The following is a 20,911-nucleotide window of genomic DNA, read 5'->3' as shown; positions in this document are numbered from 1 at the left end:
AATAATGTATTGTGACATACTTGTCATGACGAGGTTGGCGGGAAAGCAATGCTATCGACAGGTGATGAAGTCGAGGTCGAGATCAAGGTCAACTATTAGATGGTATGACTTGCAAAAGGAGTTGTTGGCTGTCTCTGGCGGAAATCGACGGGTATTTCTTGATGCTAGCCGGTCGCGGTAGGAGCTGACCTTAGTGGACCTGTAGTTGGCGCAAGGTCAGAGACTAAAGCAGTTATACAATCCAACACGTTACCATCGGAAAGTATTGACATCGGATGCACCGAGCGTTTTACGCTAGCTCAAGGCACGATCTCAGAGATTGTGCAAATCCCAATATAATGACTTCGAGTAAACTAGCCGTTGGTAGCATTCAATCGCAACGCATTACGATGGGGACAGTACATTTGAGGTATCAAGTTTTATCTAGAGGAGCCGAGTACAACGTGAGTAGTCCACGACGACACGACGCGTAACATGCGAAGTTTCTTACCTCCGTCTGGGTCCAAACCCTGCCATTGCCAAGCGCTGTCTAGATGCTCGGTTGCTATTGGTGAGGTTCTATCACTCACCATCTAGTGTCATTTCTCTGATGGATCATACTAGGATGCTCCCAGAGGCCTTAGGCAAGCCGAAGTTTACACTGAGAGGCCCACAGAGCGCCTCTTTCGGAGCCCCACAGAAGCCGTGCCATAGGGCTTTACCGGTCGACACTTCCGACGCTTGTTAGCCCTCCGAAGCGGTCAGCCTCAATGCTATACTCTTGTTGTGATAGATGAGAACTCACTACCACAAGACTATGGACTTACCCCTGAAGGCACAACGCCCTCTCTCCTCGACGCATAGGAGCTTCTGCCCACGTACATCGTAACTGGAATCAACCCTACAAGTTTGTCTGGTTGCAGTATAAGGCATGTCCCTGGGGTTTCATCGTGGATTTTATGACCAGATGCCACATTTTCTTCCTCACTTGAGGACTCGCCGGTAGTAGGTACCCTCCATGACCACCGGTGAGCCTTGAGGCCTTGAGGCTTTATGATTTGTAGCTTTCAAGGCTCTGAGCGTCGATGTTCTAACAATTCCCCAAATAGGAATGCTTCCAAACTCTCGCAAACAAGCTCATTAAATCATCCCCCCTCCTGTTAGCAATTGTCAACCTCTTCTTCTCTCACCACGATGATCTCCTTGCGGATGAACTCATGCCTCGCCCCATGTGCCCTCTCTCCTTCGCTCAGGCCGCCCGCTCAACTTCAAAACGCGTTATACGAACTCGCTTTCTGTTCTGGGCGCGACGCTACTATGATTTCCTCCGCTGATGGCAAGTGACCGCCTAAGGGAGTATTAGCTGGAAACTATCTACGAAGATGTCTTTGGTGATTCCCTGGATCCGAGCTCATCTCAGCCCTGGTACAAGGATTTCGGGACGCGTTAGCTCTGGTTTTCTGGCATTCGCAGCGCATATATGTACCTTGGGGCCTTCCTCCACGGACGAGTCGATTGGCTGTCTACCCGTACTTCGGTTCCTTGGGCGACGGTAACACCTTGCCTCATCTCAGCTTCGCTTGCCCTGCGTTTGGCTAGTCGGCGCAGCTTCCCTTCTTCTGATTACGACTCTAAGGTCTCGTGTTCGGTGGTGTCTCCCAAATAGTTCGACCTGTCTCTTATCCACCCGTCGAGCCCGATTCGGCGCGTCAGTATCCGTGGATTGGCCATGGCTGGAGCAAACTTTGCCTGGGACCTGCTACTTCCGGGACCTTCAAACCCTTCATGGCTCTTTGGGAGGCTCGCACGGCCTGTTAATTAAATCATGGACGGGGGAAGAACATTGCTTTGACCCCGACCCTATATAAACAACTTACCCACCGATTATTAAGGCCGGAAGATGTCGTCAAACGTCAAACCTCCTGGAGTAGCCAGCTGTACCACTAAGGAACCTCTGCTTTTGCCAAACGATCCGTGACTCTGGCTTACTCCTTCGAATCAACCACAGCGCACCTGTGGCACTGCATCAGAATTATGGAAAACATCGCGTGTTGCCTCCGCAAAAGGTAAACGGACGACAATTAACATCGAAATTCCGTAACTCGGTGACAAAACCGTGTGAGGTTCAAAGGCTTGAACGTGAACATTTGATGGCGGAGCAATCATGAATATCCAGGCTAAAATGAACTGCCGGACGAAGGTACGAATGGTAGGCAGAATTTGCAGAGGCTGTAAGCTGCAAATTTAGAGCCTAGAGGACATGCAGAGGTGTAAACCGATGCCGGCGGCTGAACAAGGCTGTGTGGGAGCAGTAATACGGCTAGAGTACGTAAACGACGCCCTTATTCTCCCCCGTGTTCCAGACCTTTTTAACTTTTGACACCTTCAATTCCTCCAGCTTCGCCTCGGATTGCCGTCTTTCCTTTCTTAGTACGAAGTCCCAACCTCTTCGGCTATGTAAGTTTGATCGCTGACTGGGATAGGTATATTAACAACTAAACATAGCAGCTACCAATGATTTCTCCGAGTGTCGAAGCAGATTTGGCGCCATCCTTGACCTTTTTAGGTTTTGAAATCAGAAAATGCCAGCACCTCCATTCCGTGCCACACAAACGGACGATCTGGTTTATATCCGTCTGATCATATGGAAACTACACAACTGGTGCTAATACGACTACGTGCTCTTGGCAGTACTCTCTGCCTTTGCTCGGACTTGCCACTTCCACGGACAAGATGGTTTATTCCTACTGCTCAGGGACTCAACGGTGGCCTATTTATGCAGTGTTACGCTCATTATAGACTCTTCGTCAACTCTTTTCGAACGCCAGATCCGTACATTTGTTACTTCCTTTTCGATGCTCTGCATTTGGGATCACAGACTTCTAATGCCACACCGTAGACGCCGGTTATCCGTCCTATCGGAAGTCCTCAAACGCCTTCCGGTCGGATGATAAGAATGGTCCTCATCAATCAACGCGAATCCACCATCGGCTGTACTTCTAATACTTGATGGGCCCGTTATATAAGTACGATCGTCAATGCAAAGGCACCTCCGACCGACCATGTCTGATCCCACCCTTGGAGCCCTTCAAATTTCAACCGGCATATCGGGTTTCTTGCTCGGATGTCTCGTCCTCCAAACCTACATGTACTTTACCAATTACCCACGCGATTCAGTATGGATTAAATCACTGGTGAGTCCTGCCTTGGCCCGCCGGCCAACTGTGGTTTCGAAAATGTTGATTTCCGTCTATAGGTCGTGCTCATTTTGTATGTGTGCGCGTTAACCTACGAGATGATGAAGGGCTCACATTCCTTAGCGCGTTGGAATTCGCTTTGCATGTCAGCCTGACAGAGCTAAGCTACAATATATCGATTATCAATGCCGGCAACATATTTGTTTTGTTTCACCTGCCAACTTGGCCAATATCGCCATTCATCAGCATATTTGCCATGCCCATCACGGAGGTGCGACACTTCTGCACCGTCTTCGATACCTTTGACTAATATCTTTCAATCTTTAGATCTTCTACCTTTGGAGGATCTACAGGCTTTTGAATAAAATGTGGCCCAGCCTCGTCGGCACTGCCATCTCTTTATTTCGCACCTCCTGCTGGATTTACTATTTCTCCCGGGCCGTCAGAATTGGGCTTCCAGCGCTAGCAGTCGATACCGAACGACGATGGCTTGTCATCCTTCTTCTATCACTCGCCTTTTTCCTCAACGTATCCATTGTGCTCGTCATGACGATCTATTTAGCGCGTCACCGACATACAACAGCAGCGAAGTGCGTAAATCTTTACTTATCTGACATCGACTGACGTTCCTGGGAAGGACGAGGAAATTAGTCGATCGACTGATCATGTGGACTATCTGTATGTATCTTTGAACGTCGATTGCATTCGATAGTATTGACTTCCGTACGAAGCGACTGGTATGATTGCAATGTATGCTCCCCCTTTGCGCCTTTGTTGTCCCAAGTTCATATCTTCTTCTCTAGGGTCCCCCACGTCACGTCCTTGGTTTTGGTTGGTTCCATCTTCCTTTCGAGCTGGAAAGAGGGTCTGACGTTTTCACTCTCTCCAAGTTCTTGACAATGAAAAACACTTGTGAGTCGTCCTCTCATATGAAACCGTATAGCAGACTGATTAGTATACAGTGGTTTGGATGTGTCTTATACCAATTTCCACGAAGGGTAAGTCATCAATTGGTAACAATGCCCATACGTCACCGGGCTTACCATCCCCCCGCAGTCTTCGCAAACTGTCTCATATCGACGTATGTTCTCCGTGATGATTTTGACAACAATCTCATTGAAGATAATTAGGCTGAACACCAGACCGCCGCACACAGATGTCCACCACCCTCGCCCCACTTCCAAGAAGGTGGCCGCGGGAGACGTATCCACGGCGAGTCCGCTTTTTCTCACCCAAGCATTGGTGCTTATGTTCGTGCGTACACCCGAATAGATTCCTACTTTTGATGTCTCTATGACTGAGCCTGCATTTGCGAGAGCGGCATTGGGCACTGAAAGCAGTACTACTAATTACAGTGATAAGGTATAGCGAAGACAATCTGCATTATCAAAGGATATCTATAAAGTAGCCTTCTGCATGAGGTATAGAACACCGCAGTGCTATTTTCTCTGAAAACCTTTACATACTGTTTCAGTTGATTTCATATCACCAATCTGTTCAAATTTATGCCGTCGTATGCGTACTCAGATTAGAGTCTAGCGGTCAACCACAGCCGACACTTCCAAAGAGTGTAACAACGAGGGATTGCATTTGCAGTAGTCAAGCTTTGTCTTGCCAGAATCATCCGTACGGCGGGTAGTGCAGGCACGGAACAAGATGAAAAAGTAGGTCCTACCCCGGACAAAGATCAATGTCTCCTTCGGTAAGTTTCATCACCTATTATTATTCTCTACTGAACATACAGGTTCGGCGCAATATTTCCTTCCTGAATGGGCTCCGCACTCCATACAGGGTTGGGGCACGATTAATTGAACAGCTCAGGGGCGTTCAACCTCAGATGGTCCAGCAGCATGTCCTCGTGAAATTTCACTGGGGTTGAAAACACTGCGGCGTGTCTGTTTGCCGGTCGTGTGGTCCACTCCTCGTTATTCCCCCACAAATCGAGGAACGTCTTGTACTGCTCGCTTTCAGTACCATAAACGAGCACCAAGATCTCCTTGACCGCACGCCAAGCACTATCGAGGGCACCAACAACCCATCTAATGGCAAAGGATCATCACATTGCGACAGCAGAAGTGATTAAGAGAACATACGCGTGTCGAACACTCAGTGCTTCTCCAGCAAAGTGGAAACGACCGTTTGGTGTAGGGAGAGTGAGATGTTTATAAACTTCAGAGAACATGCCTGGACCGAAGAACGCGAAAGCACCTAAGGAGCATCAAGCATATAAGTACCTGTTAGTAGCGATGCAAAGAAAGCTTACCCGTTGTCAAAGGGTCATGGCTCCAGTCCCAAGGGTACATATCAACGAACTCGCCCACAAGGAAACTGATATCGAGGTTATGTACAGTAGCGAGATCCCGAAGAACGAGTTCCTTGAGTTGGCCTGTGTAGGTGTCTTTTCCAGTACCAATGAGGGCACCAAGGCGCTCAGCGTCGTTAGTCCAGCAATAGCTTGCGATGAGGACGGTGCTAGGGGTGTCGGGGAGACCGTACGATGGATAGACGATGGTTCGAATCGGTCTATCGGTAACTGATTGCCCACCGACGATGTCCAATGGATTACCGTCTTTGTCTTTAGCCGTCGACCACCACGCAGTCTGGAACTTGATGCCAATCTTGATCGACGGGCCGTATGTCAATTGCCGCAAGGCGTTGGATTGACGAAGGGTAAGACCACATTGGGAGAGGTCGAGAGCGCGCAGGCACGGAACAGGCAAAGTCGAGATAACGTGAGGGTAAGATTTAGCCTCGGCATGGCCGTCAATGGAGACATGCATTTCGCTGTTTCCCGCAGCGACGCCAGTGACTCTCGAGTTGAAAGCAATGGAGCCGGAGGTACGGGTTTTCAGATAATTTTCCATGATGGCTGCAAGAGTCTGAGAGCCTCCACTGAATAAAATGACAAGAATGAGAATCGATTAGGCGCATCCTTAAGATCAAACATACTCAATTAACTTCCAAGGCCCTTGGAGATTGAAAGCCATATCTTCGAGCACTGTCTCCGCCAGCGACCTATCATACCAGCCTGTTGACTTATCAAAAGTCTCGCACCAATTGACGACGGCAGTGGGCGGACTATAGGGCGGAAGGCCCAAGCTAGGGCTCGGGATATATTTCGTGGACATATACGTTCGCGTCGAATAGGCATCGAATTTCATCAGCTGATCCCAGCCCGTGGTACTACCTGTATCGAGGTCTCGTAGAAGTTCGTTTGAAAATGGAGTGATAACGTCCTGCATGATATCTTCAACACCAGCTTTAAGGTAATCGTGACCAACGCCCAGTTCGGACCAGAGAAAGTCATCACCAGAGGGAGCAGAGTTTCGGCGTTTACGGACATCGTTGTAGTATAGTAGGCTGTTGCCTTTAATGTCGTCGAAATAGTAGTCTTTGAGTTGACCGGAGAGATGAAAGTCGCCGACATTGAGGGGGCCGTAATTAAAGAGGTGGAATAAACGGGCCATGACGACTGTAGCGGGAAAGCGCATTGCTCCGACATCCTACGCAAGAGTCAGCAATAACAATTGAAGGATGGAATCAGTTCTTGCGTACGTAGTAGTCGTATTTGTCTCCATCACTACCGTCCGGCCTCTTGAACCTGTGAGTGTAAAGGCGGCCGCCAGTGCGCTCAGAGGCCTCAATGATCTCGTATTTGATGTCAAGCGAGTCCAGGATCAGCGCGGCGTACAGCCCGCCGACTCCAGCACCGAGAATTCCGACTTTAAAATCTTCCCTAGCTGCATCTTGCGACACCGTGGATGGTGGAAGAGGGAAGCCATCGCGAGGGAGCCCAATGACGGTTCCCTTTTTCTCGCTGATCTCCTTTCTGAGGGCGATGATATGCTCGTTGATCAAGTTCCTGCCGTAGTGGGCGAACACATCGTATTTGGATTCGTAGATTGTAGCCATAGGAGACGTCGAATTGCTGGTGAGGAGTTAGTTACCACCTTGAAGTGTGCATTAAATATATTGTCCCAATGTCCCAACATAGCCAAGTATTTATAGGCCTTCCGGTGATATACAAGTTGCTGAACCAAAGCATGCCACCCGGGTGACAGGACCATGCGGATGTGGCGAATCGGAACGCTTCGAGAATTTGCTTTTCGTACAGCAAGAATGGAATCAACTCGTTGGCGGTGTCTGGGTAAGCGAACGGATCGTGGATTAATTCATCATCCCGCGACTTCACGTAAATGCGTCACGACAAGTGATCATGGGTCTCGTCATAACGGCAAACGTTGGATGGGGTGTGGCCCGGGGCATGTTTTCCACGAAGAGGAACAATCCGAGAATGGCAGAAGCCCCAGACAGTTTGTGGCTTGCGAATTGGAAGCGAGTGGGAGGAGAACAGGGTGGAAGGATGTATATCAAGTTCTGTAATCCGAAGAATGGACTGGCATCGTGCATGTTGTTTGTAAACATTTGGGATAATGTACCTGAGCCCCCAAGATGATTAGATGATCGTCTGAAGAATCCGTTTACTGCGAGTGGGAATAGCAGAAGGGCTGAGAATACTAGGAGATGTTCTCTAAATCCTGCACGGGGAACGGCCGGCCATCTGCTCGCTGAAGGGAACGGGCACTACGGATAGTGCTCGACACGCGTGACTGTGACCGACTAATGCTTCAGGTTCTGCAGCCTGGCCACGAAAGGCACGCTCGGAGAGATAGATGGCGCGTCGTGTGCCAGGAAGGGGGCTGACGCCTCCCGGAGACCGAAGTCACCACCACGAGGGTTCCAACGAAATGTACGTGCAGAGGTTGATGCCATCCAGTTGCGACTTCCGGCACGCAACCCTGCCAGGGGACTCGTGGAGATTTGAGTACCGAGGCGGCCGTAGGCCGCAATGTATTCGTCTTCGTTGCGGTAGTCCGAAACAAATATGACCTGATCGCGACGTCCATATCGTTGACAACGACAATCAGCAATAGGCCGCTTCAAGTCCTGATATATGCGCCTTTACGTATTTTGGAATCCTTCCAAGATGCGTCGCAGGAACTCCTAAGAACAGTTGGCCGAAGCGGTACAACCAGAACGAGGGCGTTTTGAACTGAAGGTCCGATGGAAGGGATCGCCAAAAGGGGAAGCGCCAGGCCGGTCAGATGCTGAGCATGCCCAAGCGACCTCAAGCGGGTGCTGGGTATGCGTCACAGACCGCGTCACAGACCGCGTCCAACGGCCATCTTCGCAGCACCTATTATCCTTAGGCGGGATGGCGGGAGAGGGGCAAGAAACAGCCCGGGAGAGAAAAGTTCAATCCACGTGTGCGCACCAAAGCAGCGTCTTAACAACGCCATGAATACCACGCCCGAGTATGAAAGCCTCGATATCCTATGGCGAGAGGGCGGCGGGCGGGGTGAAAGGTGCGGGAGAGATCATTGTGGTACGAGAAGAAGAGTTCTATACGGCGGCGGGGTGTTAGTTATAACCAGTAGATTTACCGATGTTTGGTCTCTGGACTCGTCCAACTGACGTCGGAATTGGGAAATGTAGCACAATATGATCATCGGCAGGAGTTGTTTTTCAATGAGAATCGAACGGGACGAATATGAGTAACGTGGAAGGCCTTGAGAGTGAAGTTACAACAAGGTATCGGCATCGAGTTTAGGAATGCATACATACTCGTACAGATTCTAGTCGAAAGGGAAGAGGAGCTAAGGTCCTCGGCCGGATTGGGGGGGCAAAGAATCGATGGCGATTCGAAGAGCTGAGGCCTGGAGGAGGCTGACAACTGGTCTGGAGGTTTTAATCCCTCGAACTAATCGCCTCGTCTAATTTTTGAAGAAGTTGACGACGAGCTACTTCTGCTTTCATGACAGGAGTTTGATAGGCAAACGTCAAAGACAGAGCTTTGATAGAGGAGTTCGCTGCGCGAAGTCATGTCTTGATCGCCACCGTATATTGTCGCCATTCGGTTGTGCAGTGGTGTGGAGGCTGGAAATTGTCCCCTTGAACTCTTCTCCGCCTGCCCGTACAAGAGACCGTAGGCGACCAAAACTGAGCGGCACAAACGGTTACCATGAAGAGTCAAAGGCGATTCAAGGACTTGGTCGGTTCCAAGTAATTCGCGCCTGTGGGGCGGCGGTCGTGGGCGGGTCCGCGTCGGCCGTCGGGTCGTCCACGAGCGCCATGCGGGCTTGGAGTTGCATGATGAACGTCGCAGGCGATGTTGACCGTCCTTGGTGACAATGAGCAGGTGTCATCACGTGGTATCCTGAAATGTGATAATTTAAGTTTTGGGGGAGTTCGGCGGCGTTCCGGTCACTCACCCTGCCCATATATATGGGCCTCTAGCCACAAATTGCCAATAGCCTTCCCCACTGTCCCGCAAACGCGGGGAACCACCGAAATGGACTCGCAGGCACCTTCCCCGCCCTACCTGGACGAACCCGCGAACAGCGACAGCAATGGATCTCGCACGCCATATCTGTCTTTCACGCCGAAGCGCTCCATTGCGTCGTTCGAGAACTTAGTTGCTTTGGCCAACTACCAGGAGCGACTGAAGGATGCGCGGAAAATGGTATGGCGCGATAGAGGGCAGCCAGTGACAGACTTGCCCGATCTAAAAGCATGTCTTGAGCACGCGGCCACTGGGGGACTTAGTGAGGATGCCTTCGTTGCTGGTCAGAGGCGGCTACTCATAATTGAAGGTTTCAGGATCAGCTACGCTTGCTTTTGGCATTCGAGCGGGGTTAAACGTCGTACTCGCCATGATTCGTATGCGTAGGATGCCAAGGTGCGTGATTCTTGCAGACTTACGGTGGCAGGCATACCGAACGAGTCCTTTGCCCTTAGATCGCTCTGGTTCTCCCTTGTGCGACACGCAATCTTCGGATTCGATACGCTTAGATTCGGCGCAATGCTGGGCACATTTACAGCCGTCTACAAATTCCTAATCAACGCGTTGCCGATCCTCGTTCCGGCCGTGAACCCCAGACGCTACAGTTCCTCCGCGGTCGATGATGAAGAAACCGACATAGACATGCTTGAATCGGGGCGTAACACATCGCGTTTGACGGTCGAAGTCCCTTTGGCTGAACGCCGAGCGCGCCTGTCTCTCAGCACACACGCTCAAATGATGATCGTGCGCAAGAAGACGAGGAGGTGGCATGCAGCGTTGGCCGGTGCCGTCGCTGGTGCGCTGGCTATTGTATGGGAGAAGCGAAATAGAAGGGGAGTAATTGCTCAACAGATGTTTGTTCGGTATGTCAAGTTCGAAATCGGGATTACGCGTATATCTCATGCGACTCTCCAGTGGCCTTCAAGGGTCATACAACTCTTTTGCCTCGAGGCACAATATACACGTCCCTCACGGCGCAGTACTAGTATTCTCTGTCGCGTAAGGACTTTCTCCTACATCATACATCCTGCTCAAACTACCTGTAGCTGCGGGCAAATCCTGTACGCATTCCTCTTGAGACCAGATACTCTTCCTCGTTCATACTCTTCCTGGTGAGCGATATCTTGATCTCATCACCTTCGAGTCTTACTGACCACCTTTCCAGGATCGGGCAAGCCGCTAAAGTGCCGGCAGAGTGCGTTCGCATGAACAAGGACCTCGTCCGAGAAGGAACCTTCGACATAGCGGACGTCGATAAACTCTCCTGGCGGCCTGTAAGTCCTCACAATCCCTATTGTCGTACCCAATATCTAACAAATTCAAGGACATCACACCTTCCAACCTCGTGAAACTCCTCGAGCTCCGCGACCGCGCGACCGCGCCAACCCCCTCCTTCGGCCCTCGTCACGTCTCGTGCGCGGCGGTGCATCCTGCAATAGACTCTTGCTTGTCGGTCCCCTTCGACCGCTTTTTCGAAGTTTTCAAGTGGATGCTCCCCATCTACGGCGCGCTTCACTTCATACCCGCCATTCTGTTTAAACGGAAGGAATTTTTCAGACAGCCGCTTAAGATGCTGCTGAAGGCTGGCTGGGGGACTACCCGCAGCTCGGCCTTCCTTGGTACATTCGTCATTATATACCAAAGTACGTCCACTGATTACTCACCTCTTTGAGTCCCACTGACAGGGACATGCAGCCGCGTTCTGTTATAAGCATTACTTGTATGATCGATTGAGCTCGCCAAAGAACTTGCCAACAGTGCAACGACTCGTCGAGCTCCTCATCTCCAGAGCATCGTTTTGGATACCTGGATTCTTATGCGGGCTGTCTCTCTTTGTCGAGGCCCCCAGAAGGCGAGCGGAGTTGGCGATGTACGTCTTGCCTAAAGGGCTCGAAAGTGCTTGGATTATGGCTAGAGGTAAAGGTCTCGTTTTCAAGACCGGTAAATATGGCGACGTCATGGTGAGTCTTCAACCTCTTCCAAAGTTATGATAGATTAAATGCTTGGCTTGATTTCAGCTCACTGCGATAGGCATGGGCATGTTCATGAGTACATACCAGAATGACCCCCACCATCTGTCTGGGTTGGTCAGGCGTATCATGTACCAATTTATAGGTCCAAATTGAGTGCTTTTAAGAACAGTTGTTGCGTCGATGGGGTCTGTCCATGTGAGCCAAGACTCAGATATATGAGACCCTGTCGTACTTCCAAGAACACGGAAACGCTAATTGGGCAACCGGATTCTTTGGTAATTACGCGATCACATGTCACAACTCAACCTACTGATGTCTGCACAGAGTATGGTCAGTCCACGCTTTAAACGGTGAAATATATGTACATACAGTCTGTAGATTTGGTGCCCTTCGTCAGGTTCAGCCAAGACATCGAATTCATTGTTGGGCACGGGCTCAAGCCTTGCCCTCTGGCTTTCTTCCGCCCTTTTGCGAGCCCTCAGGCCCTTCCCCCGCTTGGCTGGTTTCTCCCATTTTCTCATTCATGCCACCGTACCTCTGATCTTTCCCGCTCATTTCATATGGCTTGTTGCTACTGACACTATCATAGGCACCACGCTCCGTTGATGCCTTCATATATGAGCGGCCTTGAACACGTTAAATGCAAGCGCCGTGCTCACATCGCCCTGTTTTGCCTGAGGAGGTAAATCTAGAGGTTTATGAGGCTCATGAGGCTTCTGAGCAGCAGCATTTTGAGGGTCGACGCGGTGAATCTTGTCGTCTGCAGGCGGGGTGGTGTCAACTTCTTTCGAGTACGTGTCCTTTGTATGCGGCTGCTTCAATTGCGAAGAAGTATGCAGCGGACGCGTCTTCAAAGAGCGTGAAGAAAACGCGGTAAGGCGCGCGCGAAGAACGTTCATGATAAAGAGGGAAATGTGGGGAATTTTCAGGATTGGGCATTCGCCTACTTATATACGGAGGGCAGGAGCATGATGTCATCGATGGGCATGAAGGACAGGGGCAGAAACTCCAATATTCCAAACGAAACAAAGGTCTGCCCCATAAAAGGGAAGAGTAGATACGAGCACATTCGTAGAGTATGGAAAAGAGGCCCCGGATAGAAACATGTAACGATCTAATATAGTCCATGGTGCTAAAAGGTCGTCGTTCTCTAACGAAGTGGTGCATTCTCCTCATCGCGTCGCTTGTCACGTCCAAGCCGTTCGAACGGGATTGAGGTATGCGGAAGATTTTGCTTCGTGATAGGTGTGTCACTGATGAAACGACCTGGCCAGAATGGAACGAAGACGGCGACGGCGATGAAAAGAGGAAGGGTATCGAGAGCGTAGAACATTGTCTCCGATGTAGAGAGCGGCCCGCCAAATCCTTCTGCTTTCTCGGCCGTTCGGAAGACGGAACGAATCTGATTATGGTGGTGAGTAGATGTTTATCGGGGTGAAGAGAGGACGTACCAGGATCCCAATACAAGTAACCGTGAATGCAACGGTTAGAGTACGCCAGTCATTCCACCACGATTTATGGGAGTCGATTGTCCAAATGTCTGGGCGACGAGTGTACACCCGGAATAAGAACCAGAATAGGATCAAAGAGAAGATTATAAAGGAGATGAGCTGGAGGATTAAGCCGCCGAGGAACATCTGTATTTTGGCATGGTCATTTCCTGTCAGCAGGCAAGGAATGGAAGGCGGCCCACGTTGTTGCCCAGGTCAATCGTCTTGGGTTCACGGCTCGAGGCCAATACGCCTCCGCCGCCGGCCTGGATCAAGAAGGTGACAACATCCGAAGTAACGAAAGCGATGGTGATGCGGCTGGGGCGGACAAGGGGCAGGAGGTCGCCGCAATCCAAGTAGGTGGCCAGATGTCCCAGTAGGGCATACGTCGAGGCAATGAATGCACAAGGCTGGGATGATGTCAGTCGACACATTGTACCAAGGTGAGCTTTACTGACCGAAAGCAATACAAACAGAGATTGTGCAATATATAGGTTCAACGCGTGTGGGTCATTGTGCACTCCCACGCGTAGCCCGATACCAAGCGCAAAGGCTGTCAACAAATAAGTTAACCACATAACTGCGAATCTAGTTACTTACTGAAACACCCAATGACCATTGCGAGCATAAACTTAGCCCCGTGTTTGAACGTGAGCCATGTCTGGAGCAGTCCGACTGAAACAAGGAGGACTGAGAGACTTTAGTATCCCGATAGAAAAATCACAGGACATAGCTAGCTTACTTGCAGCGATTACCGCGATGGGAATCCCTGGTATATACCGTAAAGGGTTGCATTCATCATTCTTTGGGTCGAGGTATGGATCTGGGCATGGTCCCTTGGCTGCCGCGACGGAAGTGGGTTGAAGAAAAAGAGCTAATGCAAAGATGGTGGGGAAGGATGGAAGAATAAATGCAGGCATTGAGAAATAATTAACGAGATGTATGATAGAGGGCACTCACTCAAAGTTGGTATAAGTATACCTAGGGGCGGACTTGCCGGCGGAAGGACCGCTCCGCCAACAAAGGTGGTGTGTGACCTGGGCCTTCCACAGCTCGTATCTACAGCGTTTTCTCCGTCACAGGATCAATGCGCAGTTCTCATGTATCTTTGCTTTTGCAACACGACTGCGGTCAACAACGTTGAAAACCTGTGTCCCTGTTTGCTCACCGACCAATGAAAAAAAGCGAGTGAGCACGCTCCACTAAGATTATGACACCGCGATTGTAGTATGGTGCGCAGAGAGGCCTTTCTCTTGCACGAAATGAATGCGATAGGAGTGCCGGGCTGTTTACAAAACAGCGCAGACGACTGTAGCGAAAATCGGATAGAGCAATCGACAGATACTTGACATAGGGGATTCGACGCCAGTCGCGTGAATAAGAACGACAGTTGGAAAAATACTGAGGAGTCGATAAGTGCCTGCCGCTAAAGACCCTTCAAGGAAAGTTTACCGATTAATAGTGAGATCGCGCTGAGTCGTAGCGACAATCGGCACGGCCCCAACCGTACCACCTCGAATGGGAATATTATGCAACGCGCTGGGCGAGGGCGAAGCGGTCAGTCCCTCCCGCTTGGGAAGAACCAAAGTAGGCGTGATCGAACCTGAGGAAGGTAGATGCGGAGATACGGCCAAGATCACGTATTCGAATGACAACGGCCCAGTGAGAACTCAGGTCGTTGCGTAGCCTTGAAGAAGGCTAACGGAACGGGCGCCGCGAACAAAGCGGGGAAGATCCCAGGCCTCAGGGTTTTCCATATATGGCTCCGACATGCTGATAATGGCCGCCGATCCAAGTATTGCTCAAGCTCAAGCTATGGGTAAGGGACCGCTGGGATTTTGGAGGTGCGCGTTTGTATGATGGCAAATTCAGTATCGGCAATTGGCAACGATAGGAGCTAAAACCTGAGGTATATTCGGAATCGTGTCACCGGGTTGAATACCCAAGCATCGTGCAGATCATATGGAAAGGCTGTCGAAGTCATGTAAGCGCCTTCGATCAACGATAAGTGGGAAATACCAGACGCTGTGTCTGGTTTGTGTTCTACCGTCACAGCGCCATAAGCAAGAAGGGATATGCCACAGCGTGGGACTAGATTCTCCAGAAAAAGCTGCCGGCGACGAACATTAGAGCATCCAATACCAGTATTCACGGATCATCCTACGACGGCGATAAATATCGCAAAATGGGTGACGAATAACGTCGGGTGTCCGTAAGCTCGGAGTTGCAGCGGGCGCCAGATCAGCGGGCATGTTAGTTGTATTCGAGTAGTCCATATGCGGGGGAGAGGGTGTGTGCCATGCTAAAGGATAATGGTGGAGAGAGATATTTTGCTGTAATTTGTTTGAGTCGAGAGTGCGCGTGTGTGAGGTCTGAGTGTTGTGGTGAGAGATGAGCTCCAGAGAAGTAGGTAGCTGGAGGCGTGTGCAGTGTTTGCTGTGTTTGAATAGCTGACATTTTCCCGACGCCTGAGGCTCATGTGCAAGCGCCAAGGAGTATCCCCGTCGCTTTTAGAGTAGGGGACCGAAGAACCTCACGCCAGCGCAATTATTCGCGTTGAGTACAAGAACGTGATAGCCTGAGACTAAGCAGTACGTTGGTCAGTGAGGTATGATCTAGGCCACTGCAGTAACTACATATTCCGAATCACATACACTATCATCTCGAAAGGCAATTGCCCGGCTTCTGCTCTCCTGTTTGTCTTCATAGACATTTGGCTGAGTGAGCAATAAATTAAATGACTCCAGCCCCTCTGGAGTGACCCACCAGCACGCATTGCCGCATTCGAACCACAGTATCCTCATTGAGGTCAGATGGAGGCAGGGAAAAGTGCATTATGTCGGAGAGAGTCAGAGTGGGTGCTTCTAGCGTAGTCGAGCTGGTTGAAGCCGTTCCAGAAGGCTCCTTGTCCGAGTCCATCATGAGCGACGGCGAGGAGGTTCAGAGCGATCGCAGCTAATAAGTAACCATTTTGAATTTTGAATAAGGTTTAGAGAAACCTAATGGAAACCCAGAAGGGCCGCAAGCTTGAACCACTGGTGGAATGCATGGAAATCCGTATTCAGTTAAAGTTCCAAAAGCACAATTCGACACTTCGAATCCCCAACGGAAGCCACTTGCAAAGGAAAATTTCACAAACCTTCAAATGAACCACGACATACATTGAGCTGCTTTCAACGAAAGCTCAACTTATTTTTGTCTGGCGGCCTACAATGGTGCTTGGGCTTCTTTTTGCGCTCGTTTGGTGAGTGTGATACTTGTCGTGGTGGGTAAGGATGGCTGCCGTATGTGCCTAGTGCTTCTTAGCCTTAAAAGTATCCTCGAAGTGAGCAAGTCTTCCTTGACTTCGATTCATTGCTCCGTGACTAGAAGGTTGCCACTATAAAGATGGCTCGCTCCCATGGGGTCACACTGAGGCGAACAACTAAGCCTCTTCCTCTTGGTACTTTGCATGGGTCTCCAAATTGCCAAAGCACTCCCCTTCGCCAACCTGCCAATTTTCTGCGGGTTGGCTGGCGTAGGACTAGTCTGGTTGTGGCTTCGCACCCTGCATTTCAATCGACGATACGCTCCTGGACCACCTAGTTGGCCTATCATCGGGAATTTGCTTCACTTTCCATTGATGCACCCCTGGTTAGGCCTTACTGAGTGGAAGAGGGCGTACGGTATGTCCCCATGGATGCCACCGTTCAATCACTGGCCTCACGTATTCTCTTATCCTAGGTGACGTGGTGTACTTACACGGCTTGGGAAACTCAGTCGTTGTATTGAATGATCTCAAGGCGGTCAACGAACTATTGGACAGAAAAGGTGTAATATACTCGCACAGGCCGCTATTCGCAGTCATCGGAGAACTAGTGGAGCTTGACAAGGTCAGATGTGCTTACTTCGGAACCATGGGCATACTCTAACCGCCTGACTAAACATTTGAAACAGAGTACGCCGCTGCTTCCTTGCGACGATGTCTGGAAGCTTCACAGGAAGCTGGCGCGTACTGCGCTGAGTCCTGATGCTATAAAGAAGTATCACATCGTACAGGAAGATATCGCTGCGTTACTCAACAAGTCGCTATGCGATGACCCCGACGATTTCCGTCAAACCTTTCGACTGTTTGTCGTGCTCCTTTCCTTCGAGACATGTCTTACTGATTCCCAGTCGATTTGTAGGGCGGCTGGTCGCATCATCCTCTCGGTCACTTATGGTATCCATGCACAATCGTACGACGATGATGTATGTCTCGACACAATTTGAACCCATGTCCATAATAATCAACTCCTAATCCTAGTATATCCGCATGGCCGAGCAAGCTCTAGAGTTTATAACCAAGTCCATGATTCCAGGGGCGCATCTGGCAGATTCTTTCCCTATCCGTAAGTCTGTTTGTCCTTCATGGTATCTACACACCAACAGAATAGCTTCAGTCAAGCCGCTTCATGCATTGTTCTTTGCCAAGAAAGTTCAGCACGACGTAGATATGGTTCAACATCTACTGAACAAACCCCTGCAACATGTCAAGACCCAAATGGTAAGTCGTATCGGCTCGCCTGATCATTAAACTACCCAGTTCCCGCCCACTGATCCACCTCCTTACGTGCAGGCGTTAGGAAATGCGCCGCCGTCGCTAACTCACCACTTACTGGCCTCCTTCGGCGATGATGGCGAGTTTTCTAGCAGGGACGAGTACGAAGAGACTATCAGATGGATGGCAGGATCCCTCTTTGGCGGTGGGACATGTTCCTCCAAACATCTTTCCAAACGCCCTCGCTCATCCCAGTTTTACAGCTGGTGCTGAAACGGTGAGTAGTTGTCTCAACAACACATAGCAGTAATGCAGTGATTGATTAGGTTATGCACGGCCAAGACGTATTCCGTCGTCTTGACAGGGGTGGTTGCGATGATTATGTACCCAGATGCACAAGCCCGCGCGCAGAGCGAGATTGATACTGCTATCGGGGAGCATAGGTTACCTACCATGAAAGATAAGGGGTCTTTGCCGTACGTGGAGGCATTTATCAAGGAGATTATGCGATGGTCCCCCGCCCTGCCTCTAAGTAAGTTACACAAAACACAGATCTTTTATTTTTTCTGCTCGCCGATACTCACTCTGGCTAGGTATCGCTCGGCGGACCGCACAAGACGACACATACGAAGGTCTTCTACTTCTGGTCGTAGAAACGTCTCTCATGCTGAATCCCATTATCATTCCATCAGGCTATCATATACCGAAAGGTACAACTGTCCTACCCAATGTCTGGTGATATCCTTCGCTCCTGTAATGTCGAACACGCACATGCTTATCTTGACCAAGGGCTATCTCGAACGACTGTGACCCGAAATACCCTCCGCGGGATTTCATCCCAGAAAGGTTCCTAGATCCCAATTCCGCCGTTGACCCAGCGACTTACGCATTCGGATTTGGACGAAGGTAGGAATTTATTTCTCTCGACTCGACACATACTGTAACACCATCTATCTACCGACTTACTGATATGGTGCCACTCCTCTTCGATATCGTAGGATATGCCCAGGAAGATACCTCGCCGAAAACTCCATATTCATCATTGTCTCGACGCTTCTGGCGGCATTTGAACTGTCTCCTGAGCTAGACGGTCAGGATGCGCCCCGCCCGTTTCAGCCCCGCTTCGTCTCGGGCCTCGTTAGGTTGGTTGATGAAAATGAACCTACATAATTACTTACCCCATCGTACTTTACAGTTCCCCAGAGAGCTTCAAATGCACAATTCGCCCACGCTCAGAGGAGAGGCGTAAGCAAGTCCTAGATCGAGCGTCGGCCGTGACGTTATGATTGAGAGCCTTGGAATTGGGCCTCTGTTCCACCTTCAAATGGTCGAGTTACTGGTTTTGCATCGTACGAGACTATCTCTAGACGATCCTGCAAAGTTATCTTGTGAACGGACGCTATCGTTGCAAACAAGAGTGCCCGCACTACGCCAGTCTCGTTATCGAATTACTCCGTGAACACAGCGAACTACTAGATGCGAGGGCCATCAAGAACTGACTCCTGCAGACTCCTACTTTAACGCGTGATCGTGAGACAGCGCCCGGCGCCCCTAGTCTAGTGGTACCACACACTTCGGTTGTGACAGTACGGCGTCCGCGCTCGAACTTCCTCCAAGCAGTCCCAATGTGCTCGAGTGCGCAGAACTAAAGACTATTTGTCACCTGTAACATAACCCCTTCACCTGGATACCCCAAATCGTCAAATATCTGATGGTTTCACTCGCGAACGGCCCATTTCAATGCCTCACCCTCTCACTGCTCATATTGCCACCTATCCTCCTTACGACCTACTTCTTGGCTGCGTTTCCAAGTCCCCCAGAACCATTGGTCATATACCCGTCGCTGGAATCGCTGCCAAAGGCCCATTCGTCATGGGAGATATACCCAGAGGACTTTTATCAAGGTGGCGCTTATGCCCGCTTTCCCTACGGCAAGGTGAGTTACAGCTTCAGAGGCAGTGCGTGGACTTAAAGTGCCTATCTAGGTTAGATACTGGTTGATCGGTCCAGAGGATGGCAAGAAGGTGGGTATGCCTAATCTGTTCCAACGAGCACGATAGTTGAACTGCACCATAGGTTGTATTGATTCACGGCTTATCTATTCCGGCCATGGTATGGAAGGACGTGGCACCAGCGCTCGCATCAAGGGGTTATCGCGTTCTTCTATATGGTATGTCCCCCTTCCCAATTCGCTGGCAATCTATCAATAGCCACGCAGATCTCTACGGCCGCGGGTACTCCGACGCGCCTTCAACGACCTATTCGACGGCACTCTACACTGCGCAGCTCGCCCTTCTGATGCAGCACATAAAGTGGGACAAGGCACATGTAGTCGGCGTGTCGATGGTACGTGCTTTGCGCGTAAATGTAGTAGAATATTAATAATCAGAAACCCTTAGGGCGGCGCCATCGCTGCTGCGTTCACATCCCAGTTCCCCCATCTTGTGGAAGACCGCGTCGTGCTAATCGCTTGTGCGGGCATGATGGATTCCTCCGATCTCCCAAGGACGGCGAAATTCATGTCTAGTCCCCTCGTCCAAACACTCACGGGAAGCAGCCTTGTGCGCGTGAGTGTCACTTTCGTTGCGTGTCGCAGACTGAAGCTCACAGCGCATGCACAGTCGTACCTTCAGCACTTGATCAGCTCGAAGGGAAATACTTCTCTCATGGTCTCCGCACATGTCGCAACAGAAGCGGACAACCCGGAGCAGCACCCTCTCACTGGCGGAGGCGAGGCCGAGGCGACCGACCCAGCCAAAGTCTTCACAACGAAGGAAGCTGGAGACGGAAGGATACAAGAGGTGGGTATCGCGTCAAGTGATAGGACGCCGTTCGCTGACTACCTGCTCAGATCGTCCGTATTCAATCCGCACATCTCCCAGGATACAATGCTGCAGTGGCATCGTCTCTGCGCGATGGCCCAATACGCGGTCTAACGTCCGCATTCGCTGATGGCGATGCGTGGAACAACAAGCGCGTGGTCGTCATCCACGGGACGAAAGACAACACGGTCCCGTACAAATATGCCGCGAGGATCAAAGAAACAATCGAACGTGCTGTTGGGGAGAGAAATGCTGGCGCCGTGAACGTGACGGTCGTGACAGTCGAGGGGGGCAAACACGATCTCACAGTAAGTCATCCGAAACTGGTGGTTGATGAAATCTCGGAGCTGTTCTCGTGAGCGCAAGGCGAGGAATGATATCTGGACTGCCGCTTTCTTTGTTCCCATCCTACTTTTGCTATCTTTGTCTGTTGTTCTCTACCAGCACGCTTCGTAGATTAGATATATGTACTACTTTGTTGCTCCGTTAGTTTACTCTGTATTAAAAACGTGCGCCAGATCAACATAGTTGTGCGACCTGAACGGTTTTATCCTGAACCCAGTCGTCCGTACCCAACACTCCACACTC

General features: G+C 50.4%; 7 protein-coding genes across 7 annotated transcripts; 4 read left to right on the top strand and 3 right to left on the bottom strand.

The window, feature by feature from the left end:
* Positions 1–3,041: 3,041 nt before the first annotated feature.
* PC9H_004533 (uncharacterized protein) lies at positions 3,042–4,462 on the top strand (the record flags this gene model as incomplete). Its single annotated transcript, XM_036774116.1, has 11 exons — positions 3,042–3,173; positions 3,236–3,249; positions 3,300–3,447; positions 3,504–3,770; positions 3,814–3,854; positions 3,908–3,926; positions 3,980–4,007; positions 4,067–4,088; positions 4,139–4,174; positions 4,233–4,257; positions 4,307–4,462. The coding sequence occupies 11 exons, from the start codon at positions 3,042–3,044 to the stop codon at positions 4,460–4,462; spliced, it is 888 nt and encodes a 295-aa protein (XP_036632618.1).
* Positions 4,463–4,980: 518 nt separating this feature from the next.
* Positions 4,981–7,088, bottom strand: PC9H_004532 (uncharacterized protein; the record flags this gene model as incomplete). The annotated part of the gene is made up of 5 exons (XM_036774115.1): positions 4,981–5,215; positions 5,270–5,384; positions 5,440–6,068; positions 6,126–6,679; positions 6,732–7,088. The coding sequence occupies 5 exons, from the start codon at positions 7,086–7,088 to the stop codon at positions 4,981–4,983; spliced, it is 1,890 nt and encodes a 629-aa protein (XP_036632617.1).
* A 2,440-nt stretch (positions 7,089–9,528) lies between these two features.
* Positions 9,529–11,645, top strand: PC9H_004531 (uncharacterized protein; the record flags this gene model as incomplete). Its single annotated transcript, XM_036774114.1, has 9 exons — positions 9,529–9,781; positions 9,837–9,915; positions 9,975–10,382; positions 10,435–10,518; positions 10,566–10,631; positions 10,685–10,793; positions 10,844–11,162; positions 11,215–11,480; positions 11,538–11,645. 9 exons carry the CDS (start codon positions 9,529–9,531, stop codon positions 11,643–11,645), a joined length of 1,692 nt encoding a protein of 563 aa, XP_036632616.1.
* Positions 11,646–11,927: 282 nt separating this feature from the next.
* On the bottom strand, positions 11,928–12,391 carry PC9H_004530 (uncharacterized protein; the record flags this gene model as incomplete). The annotated part of the gene is made up of 2 exons (XM_036774113.1): positions 11,928–12,101; positions 12,152–12,391. The coding sequence occupies 2 exons, from the start codon at positions 12,389–12,391 to the stop codon at positions 11,928–11,930; spliced, it is 414 nt and encodes a 137-aa protein (XP_036632615.1).
* A 251-nt stretch (positions 12,392–12,642) lies between these two features.
* Positions 12,643–13,902, bottom strand: PC9H_004529 (uncharacterized protein; the record flags this gene model as incomplete). The annotated part of the gene is made up of 6 exons (XM_036774112.1): positions 12,643–12,894; positions 12,944–13,129; positions 13,186–13,392; positions 13,441–13,535; positions 13,583–13,672; positions 13,725–13,902. The coding sequence occupies 6 exons, from the start codon at positions 13,900–13,902 to the stop codon at positions 12,643–12,645; spliced, it is 1,008 nt and encodes a 335-aa protein (XP_036632614.1).
* Positions 13,903–16,604: 2,702 nt separating this feature from the next.
* Positions 16,605–18,240, top strand: PC9H_004528 (uncharacterized protein; the record flags this gene model as incomplete). The annotated part of the gene is made up of 10 exons (XM_036774111.1): positions 16,605–16,647; positions 16,706–16,854; positions 16,919–17,091; positions 17,149–17,212; positions 17,268–17,352; positions 17,404–17,507; positions 17,547–17,706; positions 17,757–17,778; positions 17,828–18,033; positions 18,095–18,240. The coding sequence occupies 10 exons, from the start codon at positions 16,605–16,607 to the stop codon at positions 18,238–18,240; spliced, it is 1,152 nt and encodes a 383-aa protein (XP_036632613.1).
* Positions 18,241–19,212: 972 nt separating this feature from the next.
* On the top strand, positions 19,213–20,682 carry PC9H_004527 (uncharacterized protein; the record flags this gene model as incomplete). The annotated part of the gene is made up of 7 exons (XM_036774110.1): positions 19,213–19,437; positions 19,487–19,525; positions 19,578–19,671; positions 19,720–19,847; positions 19,901–20,068; positions 20,123–20,302; positions 20,353–20,682. The coding sequence occupies 7 exons, from the start codon at positions 19,213–19,215 to the stop codon at positions 20,680–20,682; spliced, it is 1,164 nt and encodes a 387-aa protein (XP_036632612.1).
* Between the last annotated feature and the right edge of the window lie 229 nt (positions 20,683–20,911).

Source organism: Pleurotus ostreatus (genome assembly GCF_014466165.1).
Source record: "Pleurotus ostreatus strain PC9 chromosome Unknown scaffold_3, whole genome shotgun sequence".
Classification (NCBI taxonomy): Eukaryota; Fungi; Basidiomycota; class Agaricomycetes; order Agaricales; family Pleurotaceae; genus Pleurotus; species Pleurotus ostreatus.
Note: the sequence above shows the minus strand (reverse complement) of the source record. Positions and strands in the feature narration are given on the sequence as shown.